The sequence below is a fragment of the Miscanthus floridulus genome, chromosome 9, assembly GCF_019320115.1.
Source record: "Miscanthus floridulus cultivar M001 chromosome 9, ASM1932011v1, whole genome shotgun sequence".
NCBI lineage: Eukaryota > Viridiplantae > Streptophyta > Magnoliopsida > Poales > Poaceae > Miscanthus > Miscanthus floridulus.
This window is the reverse complement of record NC_089588.1, coordinates 8,202,957-8,222,039: the sequence shown is the minus strand read 5'-3', so window position 1 is coordinate 8,222,039 and position 19,083 is coordinate 8,202,957. Positions and strand designations below refer to the sequence as shown.

Below are 19,083 nucleotides of genomic sequence, written 5' to 3'. Positions count from 1 at the left end.
TAAACATACACCTGAATTAAGTAAACAAAAAGACAGTACAGGAAACCTTGTTGACGACCATAGAAACAAACAGATGGAGAGGAGGCACCCAAGCCAAGCAATTAGCGTCCTGTCTCTCCTCGTCGACGGGGTGCAACGTGGAGGCCATCAGCGCGGCGCTTTTCCTTACGCGTCGAGAAAATCAATCAATCAATCAACTAGTACTGTAAACTCGCTCCGTCCGTTATGGGATGCGTACTGATCAAACTCTTTTAAGTTTGACTAGATCTATAGAAAATATTAACAGCATTTATATCTCCGAATAAATTTATTATGAAATATATTCAAGGATTTATCTAATAATACTAATTATGTATTATAAATATTAATATTTTGTTATATATATTTGATCAAAGTTAAAAAAAAAGTTAACTTGTCGAGAGGTGATAACATCTTTTCTTTTGGCACGAGGGGGAGTACTCTACTAATGTACAGTAAGCTTTTGTGAGGGGATGAGAGGCGGAGGCAACAATCGAATCGATGATGACCACAGTGACACACGCCTGACCGCTTCTACACGGAAGGAGCGCCTGACCGCTTCTACACGGAAGGAGGTCGAGTCGGCAGCAGATGAGAGCGAGACGACAGATCCATGACCGGGACGCTGGCCGACGGAGGAGTGCACGTGGGCCTTCACGCAGATGCCTGACCGCTTCTACAAGGAAGGTGACCGACGACCTCAAGTATGTTGACCTCTCTGGCATACCATTCTATGGTGGCGTGTACTCTTACAGGCAAATGAGCCCATCTTACAGGCAGATATCCATGAGCCCACCCAATCCGCGTAGGAGTGCGCAGATGCCTGACCGATCTGCGGTATCCTCTGCATCCGTCTACTATAATAATAACACTCTCACTCCAGAACAGATCGACTCTGACTCCAGAACTGATATATCCTGCCATTCTCTTCTACCATAGCGACATTATTGTCGATGGTTGCCACCATGCATCGCCTAGCTGCTGCCAAGCTCGTGTTGCTCTGCTGCTGCTGCTGCTTGTTCCTCGCCACGCAGCAGCAGCAGCAGCTCCAGCCAGCCGCCGGTGGTAACAGAGCGAGCCCGAGCTGCATACCACACGAGAGGGACGCCCTGCTGGCATTCAAGCACGGCGTCACCAGCGACCGTCGCGGCGTCCTCAGCTCGTAGCGACGAGACGGTCGCCACGACGAGCAAGACTGCTGCCGGTGGAGAGGCGTCCGGTGCAGCAACCGAACTGGCCACGTCCACGAGCTTCGACTTGGAGGTGGACGCACCTTCCGACCAGATTTGGTCGGCCAGATAAGTCCTTCTTTGCTGGCTCTGGATCACCTAGAGCACCTTGACCTCAGCTGGAATGATCTAGCAGGGCCAACGGGTCGTCTTCCCGAGTTCTTGGGCTCTCTAAAGAATCTCAAGTATCTTAACCTCTCTGGCATACCATTCTACGGTGGCGTGCCTCCCCAGCTTGGCAACTTGTCAAGGCTGCAGTATCTAGATCTTTCCATCTGGAGAGGCACGAACTCAACGGATCTCTCATGGTTAACACACATTCCTTCCATACAATATCTTAACTTGGACGGAGTGAACCTCAGCACAGTAGCGGATTGGCCTCGTGTCATGAATATGCTTCCTTCTTTGAGGGCCCTCCATCTTTCACACTGCTCTCTTGCAAGCGCAAACCAGTCGCTGCCACACCTGAACCTTACAAATCTCGAGGAGCTCGATGCCTCCAGGAACTCCTTCCACCATCCAATGGTGACCAGCCGGTTCTAGAACATAACAAGCCTTAGATTCCTTTACCTCAGCTACACTAGTATGTACGGTCAATTTCCGGATGCTCCGGGAGACATGACATCCCTGCAAGTCCTTGATCTTTCATCTAATTATTATGATGATGACTATGACGATGGGAAGGACCGCATCATGACCATGGATCTGAAGAATCTATGCAATTTGGAGGTTCTCAACCTTGATTTCTCTCACTTATATGGCAACGTAGCTGAGTTGTTTAGGAATCTACCTCGATGTTCACCCAACAAATTGCAAGAATTGGACCTCGGTTCGAACCATTTAACCGGGATGTTACCAAGATGGATGGGGCAATTCATGAGCTTGGTTGTTCTGAATCTAGGTGGGAACTACATCACAGGACATGTTCCATATGAGATTGGTAAGCTTAGTAATCTGACCCATCTGTATCTATATGCAAATAAACTGGATGGCACGATAACTGAGGAACAATTTGCTAGTGCAAGGAGCTTGCAATGTATAGACTTGTCATATAATGCCCTGAAGATTGAGATCAGCTCGGACTGGCAACCACCATCTACATTAGAGTATGTATACTTTGCATCCTGCCAGATGGGCCCACTGTTTCCTGGGTGGCTTCAGTGGAATGTGAGCATCACCGATCTTGATATCTCGAGTGCAGGTATAGCTGATAGGCTTCCACAGTGGTTCTCCGATGCCTTTTCAAATGCCAAATTCATGAACATCTCCAACTATCAACTCAACGGAACTTTGCCGGCTGATATGGGCTCCATGTCACTTCTATACCTCGACCTCAGTTCAAACAAATTAACTGGTCAGATACCCACGCTGCCACCAAACATAACGTGGTTGGACTTATCCAATAACTTGTTGTTAGGACTCACTGGTCACTCTGCTGTTGGATCCGTCAATCTAGAATCATTGTCTTTGTTCTCCAACCGACTCACTGGTCATATTCCTGAATCTTTTTGTAAATATCAGCAATTATTTGTGTTGGACTTGTCCAAAAAAATTTTGGAGGGAGAACCACCGTTGTGCCTCGGGGTAACGGAATCTATGGGATTTGTAGCCTTAAGTAACAATAGTTTGTCAGGAAAGTTCCCGTCTTTTCTGCAAAACTTGACAAATGTGCTCTTCCTAGATTTGTCTTGGAATAAATTCTCTGGAAGATTGCCAATGTGGATTGGAAGCTTAACATCATTAAGAGTTATACGATTAAGTCACAACAAGTTCTTTGGTAGCATTCCAATGAACATCACAAACCTTTCTTGCCTTCAGTACATGGATCTAAATAACAATAAGATATCAGGCTCTCTGCCGATCTACCTATCAAATCTTCAATTTATGACAAACACATCCATGATGGGTTGTTATGTCGGCAATGGGACAATTGATACTGATCTTAATAGTTTGTCTACAGTCTGGAAGGGGCAGGAATTGAACTATGGTTCCATTCAAAGAATTTTCGACACAAGGATGATGAGCATTGATTTATCTTCAAACAACATAACTGGACAAATTCTAGAAGAAATAGTTGTTCTTGATGCCCTTGTGAATTTGAATCTATCAAGGAACCACTTGACTGGAGTTATTCCAAAGAAGATCGGGGAAATGCGATCACTGCAATCATTGGACCTCTCGAGGAACATGCTTTCAGGGGAAATACCAGCCACTCTGTCAAATCTGACGTTCTTAAGTTACTTGGAATTATCATACAATGATCTTACAGGAAGAATTCCATCGGGAGTACAGCTTGATACCCTCTATGCAGAGTATCCATCTATGTACATTGGCAACGTCGGTCTTTGTGGACATCCTCTTCAAAACAATTGCTCGAGCGAGCGTCCTGCACCAAAGCAGGGTGGCCTGGGAAGAACTGAAGAAGGTTATGGGATACCATTCTTTTATCATGGACTCGGGTACGGCTTCGTGGTTGGTACATGGATTGCATTTGGTGTTTTGTTGTTCAAGAGAAACTGGAGAATTGCTTGCTTTAGACTCTCGGACAAGTTGTACGACAAAGTATATGTCCTTGTTGCTACATGGGCAAGAGCAAGACAAACACAAACTGATTAGCAAGCATGAAGCAAAGGCGATGGTCGGCGCTTCAACTAAAATTAGCCAATGCATGCATGTATGAATAATGGAAGTGGGAGAGAAATCGGTTCAGGAGTGCTTTGAATCTTGTTACTACCAGTATTACATATTGCCATGGTTTTCTTTACAAAATGAAGATTTGTGTGTCCGTGTTCATCTCTTATATCATGTAATAAACTGAGAACCAACACTTGATCATTGGCCAACATTAGTGTTTGTTGTACAAGATAGATATTAGTTGTTAGTATATAGATAACATAAGTATGTTGTAAACTCTGGCTGATCTTCAGGATGTTGGTTTGTAGTCTATACAAGACGTTCGCTTGGTCAGCTCAGGGCGCTATATAACACGTAGACGCGGGCTCTACAGAGGTTAACACGCTTCACCAAGTTTTACAGTAATAATTATTTCCTTATGATGATGAACATTAAGACATGGTCAATCAATTCCATGTAGCGCTTCAGGAGGCACTACATCATTGGTCCCTGTGGGCCATGGTAGTCGGATCCGACAACCTGAATACGACCTATCGTTGCATGTTCCAAGCTCATCGTCCACATTAGGGCTTGTTTGGCTGCTCCCGTATCCACCTCAGTCCACGTGGGTTGAAGTGGATTGAGGTGAATACAATGTGCAGCCAAACAAGGCTTGGCGTGCCATGGAATTTCAGTGTACCTAGGCGAGGGATGATATGAATCAAAATATCATGGTCTCATCTGCAACCAAAGTGTTACATATAAGCAACAATCACTTACCATACACATTGAACAAGAAAGCAGAGAAGAAGGAAAGCAAATTTCTCAGAAATTGAAGAGCCCAAGACATCAGCACCGCTTTACTGGTGGAGCAGTAGTATACTACTACACCTGCAGTACCGCTACCTACAAACGGGAGAGCGCTGCTAGTCAAATCTCAAATGGGGTGCAAAATGACCTGGGGATAGTACTCCAGGCACAATTGAGATGATGACTTTTTATGATCAGGCAAATAAAAAAATAAAGTTTTCATAAAAAAAATAAAAATAAAGTTTATATATAGTCACCAGCATGATCTTTGTTACGTACCATCGCAAGGGAATAATCATGTTCAATCTGCCACACTCGACTCAACACAAAACTGCTAATATGGTCATAATAACAAAACGAAAACTGAACCACGAAATGATGATGGTCCGGTTCTTGTTCTCTTCATCATAGACGAAAAGCAACACATAAGGCAGTCTAAGATGATAAGCAAATGATTTATTCACAGCTCTAAACAAGTTATAAACTAAATCAGGCACCAAGAAAAAACAAGAACGCAACTTCACCCAAAGGCTACAGATCGAACTGTGTAACCTTTATAGAGTAAATCTTAGCAATTCCAACTTTCCAACAACCAACGGCCACTTGCAGGTTGCAACGGCTGCTGCTGCATCTCTCCCTTCCATAGCTACCTTTTAGGCTTTTACATACCACATGCTGGGACTTGGACGGCGCTGGCATCGTCGCCGCCCTGGGCGCGCCCCTGACCGGCCGTGGCCCACGGGGCTATTTTTCCAGTGGAGCGAGACGACGACGTCTGCGAGCCGGCTTTCATGCATGGACGGCGCCAGCGACGACAACGCCCTGGGCCTGTCGGCCCTGTCCGCCCGCGGGGTAGTTTTTCCAGCGGAGCCGGAGGGAGACGACGGCCGCGAGGTGGCTTTCACTGACAACAGCGCCGGGGACGCCAACGTGAGCCGCCAGCGCTTGACGCATGGCGCGAGGTCATCGGCGGGCCCGAGAGTACGTGGCGACGGTCCTCTTGACGGCGGCGGTCCCGTTGGTGTTGAGCGGAGGAGAAAGAGGAAGCCATGTGTGCAGTGTGCTGTGGGCGTAGCGTGCTTAGCTTCATCGGCGTTGGAGGGGGAAGGCGACGTACCTATGCAGGAGAGAGGCATGACGGTGTGTTGCCGGCGACAGCTGCTGGCTTTTTGTAGTGAAGGCGTGAAGTAGGAGGAAGTCTCACCTCAGACAAGCCTGGTCACGATTACTGTTGTGCTCAAATTTTATATTATTTTTGAACATTTAATGACTCCCTTCGAAAATACTCCATTCTAAAAGTTATTGTTTTTTTCGTGCCATGAGCTCTCGATAAGATCTACAAATTCTTATATTTGAGTTTTTTTGTTTGAGGTCCTTAAGATGCTCAAAAAATAATATAATATTCTAACATCATATTAATCGCGTATTATGGCTTGTCACCTTAGAAAAATAATATCATTCTTGTACGGTGTCGAATAAAGATACTTTGTATATGAAAATTGTTGTTGTCGATGAGATTTATAAATTCCTGGTTTTGAGTTTTTTCGTTCAAGATCGTTAATATGGTCCAAAAATTGATACAAACTTCAAGGAGCCAAACATTACTGCCGCTGACATGTGGGTCCCATCTATGAGATCCATGTAAGCGCTAAATTGACATGCCACGTATGGAAGCGGGTCGAACCAAACCCAACACCACCTAAGACTCAGGCCCGGCCCTGGGGCGGGGTGAGAGGGACAACCGTCCCAGGCCTAGGGAGCCGGATGGGCCCCTCCCCAGGTACGCAGACACTAGTAGTATTCAGCGTATGTGAGCCTAGTAACAAACATACGTACGCAGAGTCGCAGACGTAGGCACGCCGCAGCAGCGACTCCTCGGTCCTCATGACGACGCGAGACGCTTTGAGCCTTCGACTGCGAGTCACGGAGTTGGTGACTGTTCACTCTCTTTCCTCTGCATACGACTACGACTCGGCCGCTCTGCGAGTCAGGTTGCTGTTATACTTTCTGGAATTATTTTAGATTCACATTACCGATAATTTTTCTATCCTTATTTATTTTGATATTGTTTGCCTATAAGAAATTTCTCAATGCTTATGCCTTAGCCCTGAATATCATTTGTCTTAGCCCTGAAATTTCTTCTAGCAGAGAGAATGGCAACTATTTCTCAATGCTTTAACCCTGAATATCATTTGCCTATAATTGTTGTATCCATATTTATTTTGATATGAACACACATCATGTAGGGATAGTCTGCCTTTTGTTTTGGGAAAGGCACATTCATATGTCAAGACCACTTGAACGATAAAGAGCATTTTATCAATTTTGCAAATAGGAGGGGCAATGCTCTCTATTTTTAACGTTGTGCTGTTTTGCCTACTTTTTGGAAAGGATTCTTGGTTTCCTGTACTTATTAGTTTCCCCTTCAGTGCCAGAGCTTGTTGCCTTGCAGCCTGTTATGAACTTTAGGGCAGCAGCAGTCCCATGATGTCACTGTTTACAATCTAATTTATATACTTGCTCAGCTTACACGCTCAACCAACCCGCCCTGCAGCAATCCTACCAGTGTAGGTTGCAGCTGATTTTTATGCAGTTACATAGTTATAGTTCCATATTAGATTTGTAGCTATGGAATATATATATCCGGTCCCATCGCCTTACTTCATTTCATCCTTTTCAACACCTCTCTGACCTCAGATTCTTGGATTCTCCGCACAAAATGCCTATTTGTGTCATCAAAAAAGTCATCCAACTAAAAGGTTGTGTCCGTATTCTCACCATTGAACAATCTGTCAAAATAGTCTTGCCATCGATATCGGATCTCAACCTCCTTCACCAAGAGATGCTCCCTTTCATCCTTAATGCACTTAAGTTGGTTGAAGTCCCTTGTCTTTCTCTCACGAACCCTAGCTATCCTATAAATGTCCTTCTCTCCTTCCTTCGTACTCAAATGTTGGTAAAGATCCTCATACGGTCTACCCTTTGCCACACTCACAGCTCGCTTTGCAGTCTTCTTTGCCACCTTGTACTTCTCTATGTTGTCCACACTCCTGTCATGGTACAAGCGTCTATAGCATTCTTTCTTCTCCTTAATAGTCATTTGGACTTCCTCGTTCCACCACCAAGTATCTTTAGCATCGCCTCCACTTTCTTTGGTTACTCCACACACCTCTGAGACCACCTTCCGAATGTTGGTTGCCATCTTCTCCCACATGTTGTTTATGTCCTCTTCTTCCTTCCAAGAGCCATCTTTGATAACCCTTTCCTTGAATACCTCTGACGTCTCCCCTTTCAGTTTCCATCACTTTGTTCTTTCAATCTTAGCTTGTTTGTCCCTATGGGCACGCACCTGAAAATAAAAGTCTGCCACCAAAAGCTTATATTGAGAAACAACACACTCCCCTAGTATCACCTTGCAACCCAAGCATGCTCGTTTGTCCTTTCTTCTTACGAGGACAAAGTCAATCTGGCTAGAGTGTTGTCCTCTACTAAAGGTCACTAGATGAGATTCTCTCTTTCTAAAGAAAGTGTTGGCTATCATCAGGTGAAAAGCTACCGCGAAGTCCAGAACTTCCTCCCCCTCCTGATTCCTACTACCATACCAAAAACCTCCATGAACTGCCTCGAAACCTGCGCTTGTAGTACATACATGCCCATTAAGATCTCCTCCTATAAAAAGCTTCTCACTACTAGGTACAACTCTAATCAGGCCATCTAAGTCTTTCCAGAACTGTCTTTTAGCACTCTCGTCGAGGCCTACTTAGGGGGCATACGCACTAATTACGTTCAAGACCATATCACCAACGACGAGCTTGACTAAGATAATCCTATCTCCTTGCTTTCTCACTCCCACCACACCATTCTTGAGGCTCTTATCAATCAAAACTCCTACTCCATTTCTATTCACGACTGTCCCTGTGTACCAAAGCTTGAAACCTGTATTGTCCACCTCCTTCGCCTTCTGACCCTTCCATTTAGTCTCTTGAACGCATAATATATTTACACGCCTCCTAGTCGCGGTATCAACTAATTCTCTTAACTTACCTATAAGAACATTCCAACTACCTAAACGGATCCTAGTTGGTTCGACTAGCTTCCTTACCCTTCGCACCCGTCGACTCAGATGTGAAGACCCTTGCTCATTTTTCACTACACCCGGGCGCCGATGTAGTGCGCCACTAAGGAAGCGACGACCCGATCCTTGCTCACTTGACACCATGCCCAGATCGCGACACGGCGCGTCACCAAGGGGGTGCCGACCCGGCCCTTGCCCATTTAACACCATACCCGGGTTCCGATATGGCGCGTCGCTAAGAGGGTTACGCCCCAACGGTTTTGTTTCGGGTTTCATCTCCATTAGAATGGCTAGATTTAACGTTGGCTCACCACGCCTATCACAACCCTCCTCCTTTACCAGGGCTTGAGACCTGCTATGTTGCACACTATCAGTAATTTGTTCCTTTTGTTTAGTGGAGGTCATGGTACATCTCCACATGTGATCTCACATGCGATGTCTGGGTTTTAAATTTATGCCTCTGTCTGGGTTTTATGCATCTGACATCGCAACTTGCTCGAAACATTCTCAATTTTTTACCACAGCCTACACATGCGATAACATGACACCTCGACAAGTTTCGTGATTTTCGGACTTCGTATGGACTTTATATAATTTTAAAACACTTTTCCGGCAAGTGGCTCGTCATGTTACGTGAAGAAGATGCGCGAAATTTGATGCGAGTTCGTGGATAGAGACTCAACATAGACCAAATACCATGAATAACATTTTTCGAAGCACTAGATTATAATATTCCATGCACTTGCAGTTCAAATTTGAATTATATATAAAAATTCAACATAATCAAATTAATCAACCAAATATAACAAAAAAACTAGAAAAAGCACCAAATTTGAACATGAAGTTGTAAACAATGTAGGCGGGCCCAACAAAAAATTTGGGGTCAAAAAACAAAAAAAAATTGAAAATTTGCCGAGTGCCAGCTTGGCACTCGGCAAAGACTGTCTTTGCCGAGTGCTGGGCCAGAGGTACTCGGCAAAGAATTTTTTAAAAGAAATTTTCAAAAACAGTTAAAAAGTCTTTGTGAGGGCCTAACGGTGATGCCCTCGGCAAAGATTGATGGCAGGGGATGGACGTCGTGTCAGGCGGTGTTGCCGAGGGCTTAGCCCTCGGCAAAGAATTATTGTTGCCGTGTACTTGTCTTTGCCGAGGGTCTGGCCCTCGGCAAAGAGTCTTCTTTGCCGAGGGTCAGGCCCTCGGCAAAGACTCTTTGCCGAGTGCCCGAGCATTTTACCTCGGCAAATCCTCAGGCCCTCGGCAAAGATGCTCTGTCCGGTAGTGCCACAAACCATGGCAGGTTGAGGTACATATAGAGTAGCAAACTTGGCCCTTAAGCTACAGCATATTCTAGAGCATATTCTAAAGAGATGCTAATCTAGATAAAGTAGAAGATAAAGGTGAGGACATATGCACCAACTACTCCTAATACCCATGGAGCTTTAACTCCTAAATATCCCAGCCAACAAGGCTTATTGTTGTCAAAAGTACGGGATTCTCTGTAAAGCTTTAAAGGGTTTGGATCTTTGCACAGGAATAATAAATCTGCACAGGAATTAGAAAAAGGACATGCTCTTACTTTCGGTGGCAGGTGAACCGTTACTTTCTAGCTTACAGAAATCATGCTTGAGTTATCATCATTCTATCCCGTGTGTTTTCAGCCTTCAGTGTCAACATGGTTGCGTGAAAAACAAACAATGTTACCTTGGTCTTTTTTATGCTAAACAAAAATTCACTTCTGTTTATACTGTTAGCATGCCACTGCGCTACAAAGTTTTGGCTCACATTGGTTTGTTTTCCCATCTAAGATGCACCTTTTCTTGTCCTAAAAAAGGCCACATGGTACAGTGCACAAGAATCTAAAACATATCTTAACATGTTCTCGATAGTAAGGTCTCGCATTTTTATTGCTCCAATGTAGGTTCCGATGCCCATGCTTATAAAATAGCTTTTTTCCATGTCCAAATTGTTTTCTCCATCTAAGACGCACCTTTTTTCCTAATAAAAGGCCACATGGTACACTGAAAAAGAATCTAACACATATGTGATCATGTTTTTGATAGTTCTCTTGACCATAGGACCTGCCTGCTAAGAGCCTAAGATTCCTTCCTTGTTTTTAAGGAATAAATTATTTGAAAGTTACATTCTACCTAATGACAGTAAAAAAGGGGACATTTAAGAGTCCGCGGTCTTTGTGGATGCTAAAACCATACCGTATATGGTCATCTGATACGAATGCTCATTGTACTTAGGAATTGCAATCTCAATTGGTCAACCACGTTTTGTATGGTGCAAATCCAGGTACATCTCTCTATTTTAGATATGTGATGTAAAATCTGTAACTGCTACGATATCAGCTTATCAAACATCACTGCAAGATCCATGTTTATCCATATAATATATGAACCTGGTAGCATACCAGTTGACATATAAAGTTTATCGACCAAACTGTCAATGTTTTGCTGCTGTTGTGATCTTTTCAACATATATAACCATAGACCTGAGCCGCTGATTTATTTATTTTATCCTGAGCATATGCCATTGCTAATGATGTAGCCATTCCAATTTGAGCATATGACAATGCCTATGACGTGCATCCAATAAACCTCAACATATTTCCATGCCATCGCTATTTTGCATTCTATGTTGACTGCATTTCAATGCCGATGATGCTGAAAACAAATATCTTTTTACGAGAATATGCAGTCATGATTATCATCATACATGATCTTTTTATTCTCATTTGAAGTGACCCAGCGACATATGTTATGATGAGGACTCAGTCTTTTATGATATTCCTATTCTGCTTTTATTGAACTGAGGCATTCGAAATGCTTGTTTTTTTGAGACATCCAATTCTGTTCGAATTCTCATTTGAAGTGACCCAGCGACATATGTTATGATGAGGACTCAATCTTTTATGATATTCCTATTCCGCTTTTATTGAACCGAGGCATTCGAAATGCTTGATTTTTTGAGACATCCAATTCTGTTCGAATATAAAAATGCTACTCTTTCCAGCACTTTAAATTGTACCAGTCAGATTTGGAGTTATTTTCCCCTCTCTTGGGTATTTGTAGCTATCCATATAACACAAAATGAATTGGACACAGGGAGGCAAGAAAGTAAATCACATGCCTAATGATTTGTTTTGACCCTTGCATAGTTGTGGTATCACACAAAAGCCTAATGAATCCCCGAGTTATGCATGTGTAATCTCCTCTTTTTGGCAACAATCTTACCAACGAAGGCAAGGAGGTACCGGTATTCAGGCTCTTCACAAGGAATTGGTGCTGCACAGAATGACAGCTACGTGGACATTCAACATTCAGCCAGCCTTTCGATTTTCAGCCGTATGTTCCAATTCGTTTAACATTTTGTTGCTTCATTGTTTCATTTGCAGAACTGCATTATTAATTCAGTTTTCCCCCGTAAGGTCCTAATGGCCAGAAGGAGGTGAATAGCCTGTTAAAAATTTCTATAACAACACTTAGCAAACCGGTTAGACAGATATGAGGCGAAGCGAGTATTGCGCTAGCCTACTAAAAATGCACCCACTATCAAGAACCCAATGCCTTCCTCCGGCTTTGTAATTGACCTATAAAAGAAGATCAATTCTTTTTAGGTACCCAAACTTGCTTTGGTCCTTGAAGGTTAGTCATTGAGTTCTTTGGTACCTAAATGGCTTTCTTTTTTGAGCCTATCCATGGTGCACCAATGAACTTAGCCTTTACACCATTTGTACCCTTAGTAAGCACATAGAAGGAATTAATTTTAATTGAGGATACATTAGCATTCTTGCTCTTGTTCTTGAACTCATGCTCTTTATGTCCAACTTGTTTGCAACTAGTGCAAAACTGACCATTGTTCTTCATAAAACTAGTCTTGTGATGAGCAAAGACCGCCTTGCCTTTCTTGGGGGTATAGCCCAATGCCTCTTTGTAGAGAGAAACTCTTTGGCTACCCAAGCACATAAGCAAGCGGTCCTCACCACCATAGGCCTTAGCCAAGGTATGAGTGAGCTCATTGACCTCCTTCTTGAGAGTCTCATTCTCAACCATTAGTGAGGCATCACAAGTGAAACCATCACTGCTAGATAAGGTGGAAGTGGAAGTGCTATAAGAAGGGTTAGTGGGAGCAACAATGATAGACTTATACAATGATTCATCAATTAAGTCACAAGTTAAGCCTACATTACATGTCTCAACATGCTTCTTTTTATTTTGCTCATCAAGCAAAGAAGAATAAGCTTTTTCAAGCTTATTGTGAGCCTTGCCAAGCTTCTCATGGGCTTCCTCTAGCCTCTCATGAGATGCATTGAGCTCATTAAAGGCTTGCTTAAGGGCTTGTAGTTTCTTACGCAAGCTTTTGAATTCCCTTCTCTTAATGTCAAAGTGTTCTTTAGCATCATCTAGCATGTCAAGTAATTCATCCTTAGTTGGTTCATCATCATCACTATCACTTTCATTTTCATTTTCATTATCATGTTCCTCATCATTTCCATCATCACAAGTTTGTACCTTAGTGGCCTTAGCCATGAAGCATGATGGAGTGTCGAAGAGAGAAGGCTTCTTATTGATAGCAATGCTTGCAAGTGCCTTCTTGTTGGTGGTCTTGTCATCATCATCACTTGAGGAAGCATTACTATCCCAAGTGACTACATATGAACCACCCTTTTTCTTCTTCTTGAAGGTCATCTTGTCCTTCTTCTCTTTCTTTTCCTTCTTGTCCTTCTTCTTGTTCGTCTTATTGTCATCACTCTTGTCGCTATTGTATGGGCATTGAGCAACAAGATGATCCTTGCTTCCACAATTGAAGCACCTTCTTGACTATTCCTTGTTCTTGGATAAAGACTTCTTTTTTCTAGTACGGTAGCCTTTCTTCATCATGAACTTGCCAAATCTTTTGACAAAGAGAGCCATCTTCTCATCATCCATCTCATCAAAGTTTAAGTCTTCATCTTCACTTGATGATTCTTGTTTTGCCTTGCCCTTGGATGATGTGGCCTTGAATGCCACACTCTTCTTCTTCTCCTTCTTTTCTTCCTTCTCATCATCATCTCTATATGTATCATCGTTCATTATATCTCCCAACACTTGGTTTAGTGTCATGGTGTCCAAACCACTATTCCAGCTTCGCCCACAACCTTTAGCTGTGTTAGCAACATTTGATGGTGACACAGCTTGTAACAGATTCTCACATGAAATATTTTTCTTTTTGCAGGCTGATAAGAACAATTCCCTTTACTCTTTACATCTGAAACCACAACAGAGCCTTAGCAGGTTGTTTGCCCATTTATCCTTGACTTCATTTTTAGTTACAAATACATTACCACAAGCAATTATACGGATTACTGTGGTTTTGTTTTCATAGCACACAGAAACCATTAATTTTCTACAATAGATGATGCAGCGACATTGTAACTGCATTGCAGTAAATAACCTTATTTTTCCTACAATATATATGTCCATTTTTTATTGAATAGAATTCAGTGTCCATTTCAAGTTACGAACTTCGACAAGATTAGTTAACAACAGTCCTCGATGTTTGCTTGAGCAGAATGTTCCTCCCTTCCTTTTAGCCTTGTAATCTACACTTCAGCCTAAAAACCACTCAACCAACATGTGTGACATTTTGTCACTGTTCTTTCCTCGTTGTTGAATTAACATTCTGTATGAACATGTCAGCTCTTGCATTCTTTTCCATACACAATTACCTTAAAACCATGACTGAAGATGGATTCAATGATGCCCCTGCTCTTGAACTAGCTGACATTGGTATAGCTATGGGCGTTGCTGAAATGAGTAAATACTTAGTTTCCAATCTTATTATGTCCACCTTACATCACTTTTTAGTTTCCTATACATAGATCTACCACTCTTCTCAATTGTCGTATTATTTTGGCTTGAGGAAGCCTGTAAAATTATTATTTTTTTTACGAAGTGCAATTCCAAAGAATGGTTTTATTGAAGGGAGTGTGGTGTAGGTTATCAGAGAATGATTGTTTCTTAGATTTGCTGCTTTTTAGATAGCCAAGAGACAATGCTTAAGAGCATCAACTTTACTCTAGAGATTTACTTCCTCCTCTAATCCCCCATTCTTTGCTTCTGTTTCGTACCAGAATAGGTGCTGCTGAAAGTGAACAGTTCTTACCGGCAGCCCAGTGGTGTGGTCTCCAGCTCATGGATCTCATCATTATTGTGTCCAAGGTGTTTGATCAAGCACCAATAAGTTGGATTTGTGTGAGATTAAACTGTAAGAACTCATTCAATTCATGATTCTAAGACATAATAGTTGTACATGAACGTAACTTTGAAAAGACCTGAGACACCTGCATTTGTAGAGTTATAAATCTGATGAATTATTATCTAATATAGGATGTTGCGCGAACCTCAGCTATTTTGGTCACATGTTACTGTCGAATGTTAAGATCATGCTACAAATGCAGTAACAGATATGGATCATAGTATAAAAAATAACCCTCTTTCTAATGGTACAGATATGGGTCAGCAGAACCCAAGTAGCTGCCAGTCTACCTCGACATCTCAAACCTATATGTATATAACACCACCTCCAGGACAAAGCATGGCAACACGTTTATGGACTTTTAGACGTTTTCACTCCTGTGTACACTGCATGCTTATCTTAGAATACCTCTACTTTTAGACCCTGTCTATTCACTCTTTGTATCGTAAATGTAAGTACGGATCTTTTACTCAAGTATTGCTTTAATCCATCATGCCCCGTGTTACTGTCTATCATTTGATCGCGATGATGACCATGATCTGAAAACATACAGGCCCACCTTGTTCCGGCTTGTTTACATTTGGTCCGTGCTTATTACAGGCCGTGATTTTAAATGCAAATTAGGACATGCTGCTCATGAAACCTACAGCTGCTTCTTATGATGGCAGCTTCAAAATGCATTGTCAGCCTGATGTATCTTATGAAATTAAATATGGCTTCACCCTATGCTATTGTGCAATCCTTTATGTATAAACTGCCCTGTAGCTACCAGTGCGCAAGGGCGTGCGCCTTCCACTAGTCGTATATGTATTTCATCACGTATGATTGTTACCGGCCGGTTTGATATCTAAATCCTAGCTCCCTTCGCCCCTGACCACACGGCACTGACGGCCTGAGAGAGTCTGACCTATAGTTGTAACGGACAATGACGGATGAAGAAAATACAGATACAGATACTGAGAGCAGATTTTTACTTTCCCCTGAGTGGCAGGCAAAGCGCGTCTGGAGGAACGTGGTGCGAACCACACAACGCTTAGCGGCGACGGAAGGCAAACAGTCTGTTCTTGTGGTTAAAAATGTACGCTAAAGAAAAAGAAGCCCTTTTCTTTTCCATCTGTAAAGAAAAGAATAAGAAGAAAGACCTAGCTAGGTAGCTCTGCTTGTAGTATTAATCCCGTCGTCCTCGACTGCATCTGGAGCGACCCAACCCAAGCAAGTCCTCTCCTATTCTTCCTGCCTGTCCTGTGTGCCCCCGTCTCCGTGCGATCCTCCCAAATCTTTAGCTCACGGCTGGTGTGCTGCACTGCAAACCAGCACCCCCGCAGCCTGTGCTGTTCATGATGCCGCGAGCCTTGAGAGAGAATGGGGCCGCTGCTGTCTCCAGTGGCCACGATCTTCTCCACACTAGTCGTAGTGGTAACGGCGACGCTGGGCCTCAAAACCAAACTCATGGCCTTGTCATTGGCATTGGGTGGCCTCTACCTGGTTCAGCGTGTCCTGGTGGGAAAGCGCCGTCGCTCGGGGCACTGGCCCGTCCAGTACGGTGCAATGGCAGCCTACTATCTTCCCGCTCCTCTCGCATTTTATGCTGCCAAAGCTGTGTACTCCACCTCCCACATCGATGAATCTACCCCTTTCCTCGTGGCCGGCGTCCTCTGCATATTGAGTGTTACACTTCGAGAGGATGTACTGCTTGTCACCAACATGAGAGCCTATTCTCTCCGCTACCGTCCACGAGATGGTCTCTCCGCTACCGTCCACGAGATGGTTACAATTATCTCATGTGGCTAGTCTTCCTTGGTTGGGAATATTTGGAATGGGCTCCGATTCCAGTTTGCAATTGCAACTGGTGCTGGTGGCGATGGCTGGACGGACTTCTGCAGATGGGTCTACCTGTTCTCGTGGCGTTTTTAACTCTGTTTGCTTATACATCAGACTCCACCTTGGATTAAAAATCTTTTGGCCATCTATTGGCGTCCAATACACACTGCTTTTCGAAAACTCAATGGTCTCCCCAACGACCGCCTCATCATCATCCGTTTTAGGCCTAATCCTAATGCGCAGGATGTTTTTGACCCGTTTCAAGCTCAAAATGGTGGTGCTTACTGGAGGAACAAAATAGGCCAATACTCAATTCTCCAAGACTACAATCGTCGTCGCTCTCCCAAGAAGGCACTTGTAGCCTGGTTGCACAGAATTGTGCTATCCCAACCATCGTGTGGGTTCATCAATCATCTCTGAGTAGAAGAAGAAGAAGTCGATATGCTGCAGCTGGACAACATGAGAGAGTTGGTTGCCGATACTCTCCGAGATATAGATGGCCCGCCAACAAACGGTACCAGATCTCTGAAGATTAACATGGATCAGATAAACAGGGACGAGATAAGCAGGGGCAGTGCTGGTTATGACTGGTTATTGACCTGCAAGCAAGAAACTCACACGGACACCATCCTCATATGGCACATAGCAACCTGCTACTGTGACATGTCACTGCGCCATTGTGATCAGCAGGAAGGGTTCCCCCGATTAGCCGACACCGACACATACTTTCCATGAAGTTGCCACAACATTGTCAAGGTACTGCGCCTACCTAGTGTCCTTTCTTCCGGAGTTCCTCCCGGAGCACAGCCTGACCACCAAACAAGTGTTTCAAAGAGTCTTCCAGGAAGCACAGGGTGCACTAGGAACAACGCCTATAGAAGACAAGGAGAAGCACACAAAGATGCGAGAGTTACCGCTACCGCACCAGCGTGAGCAGCAGACGACCTTTCAAAAGGGTGTTGAGCTGGGACGACAACTTGAGATGCTCAATGACGACAAGGTACGCTGGAGGGTAATTGCAGAGTTCTGGGCGGAAACAATCCTGTACGTCGCGCCAGTCCGACAACGCGGAGGCACACATCGAGCACCTGGCCAAAGGCGGGGACTTTGTGACCCACCTCTGGGCATTGCTGTCCAATGCCGGCATCCTGAAGCGGGCAACAGGGGAATGGCATCCGCTGCCTGCTTCCACTACCTCAGAGTAAGCAATATGCGGGCTACACAGCTAGCTAGGCGTAGGATGCTAATACATTCAGCTTGTTATAATATTTTGTACTCAACCCTCCAACTGATGTGATGTTAGGTCCTACAAATTTTGGTTTTTGATTTTGTCAGTTTATTCTATCGAGCTTAACTTCATGGGTTTTGTTTGCTTATTCTGCAGAGGACCACCAACGCACCAACTCACGGAAGCATTGTCCTCTTGTATTGATGAAGCATCAACATCTTCCATGTCTTTTCTACCAAGGTTAGCAATTATACACTTGTTTTCTATGATTATATATGAAATCTAGCTTTCACTCCTAATTAGTTTCCTTCTCACCAAAGACAAACTTCGGAACCTCCAACGAACGAAAAAGGAAATCAACTTCTGGAGGATCACGATCAATAAGGTAATCTCTACTGCATGTTCTATTTTTGGATCAGCATAGCTGTTTCTTTGCTGAGAGAATTCCTGATTTTTATTGTTATGCATGCACAGTGCAAGTGTAAAGGTCCAAGGAAGAAGCAACCTAAAATTAAGGCTATTCCACAGGCCCGCAGTGGCCGTTAGAAGCAAAGAAACTTGATCCTTCTAGCTTTGCAATGAGCACAGTAATGGTCAGCTTGTGCTTTTGTGCTTAGCTACATACTTACCTTTTATTGAATCTGGTGAATCATGCTTGGGCTTATGTGACCATGTTCCGAACCAGTAGTGTTGAACTTCTTATGTTGTGTTTCAGATTTTCAGTTTGTCAACTATGTGTTGGACCCGATGTTGGCCTCATGGATTGGCTTGATGTTGAACATGTACTATTCAACCTAGCTGTGTGTTGAACATGTTGTCTGTAATCAAGCTATTGCGCTGCTTATTACTAATGTGTACTGAAGCCTTCGGCTGTGATGTTGGGTCGTTAGGCCCATTTTGCTATTTCGTTTTATCTGTCCGCCCTGGCTTCATGTGTTTTGATTTGCAATATTATTTGGTGTAGGTCATCCAGTTCGTGTTTCTCATGTGTGTATTCAAGCCTTTTTGACTGTGGTGTTGGGTCATGTCCAGTTTGGTTTTCATTT

General features: G+C 43.6%; 1 protein-coding gene and 1 long non-coding RNA gene across 2 annotated transcripts; both read left to right on the top strand.

Annotated features, from left to right (window-relative positions):
- The first annotated feature begins 1,865 nt into the window (after positions 1-1,865).
- LOC136479170 (receptor-like protein EIX2) lies at positions 1,866-3,863 on the top strand. Its single transcript, XM_066477121.1, has one exon. The coding sequence runs from the start codon at positions 1,866-1,868 to the stop codon at positions 3,861-3,863; it is 1,998 nt and encodes a 665-aa protein (XP_066333218.1).
- A 6,248-nt stretch (positions 3,864-10,111) lies between these two features.
- LOC136481280 (uncharacterized) lies at positions 10,112-15,490 on the top strand. Its single transcript, XR_010764661.1, has 4 exons — positions 10,112-12,095; positions 13,966-14,024; positions 14,864-14,997; positions 15,242-15,490. It is a non-coding gene; the product is annotated as an uncharacterized lncRNA (long non-coding RNA).
- The last annotated feature ends 3,593 nt before the right edge of the window (positions 15,491-19,083 follow it).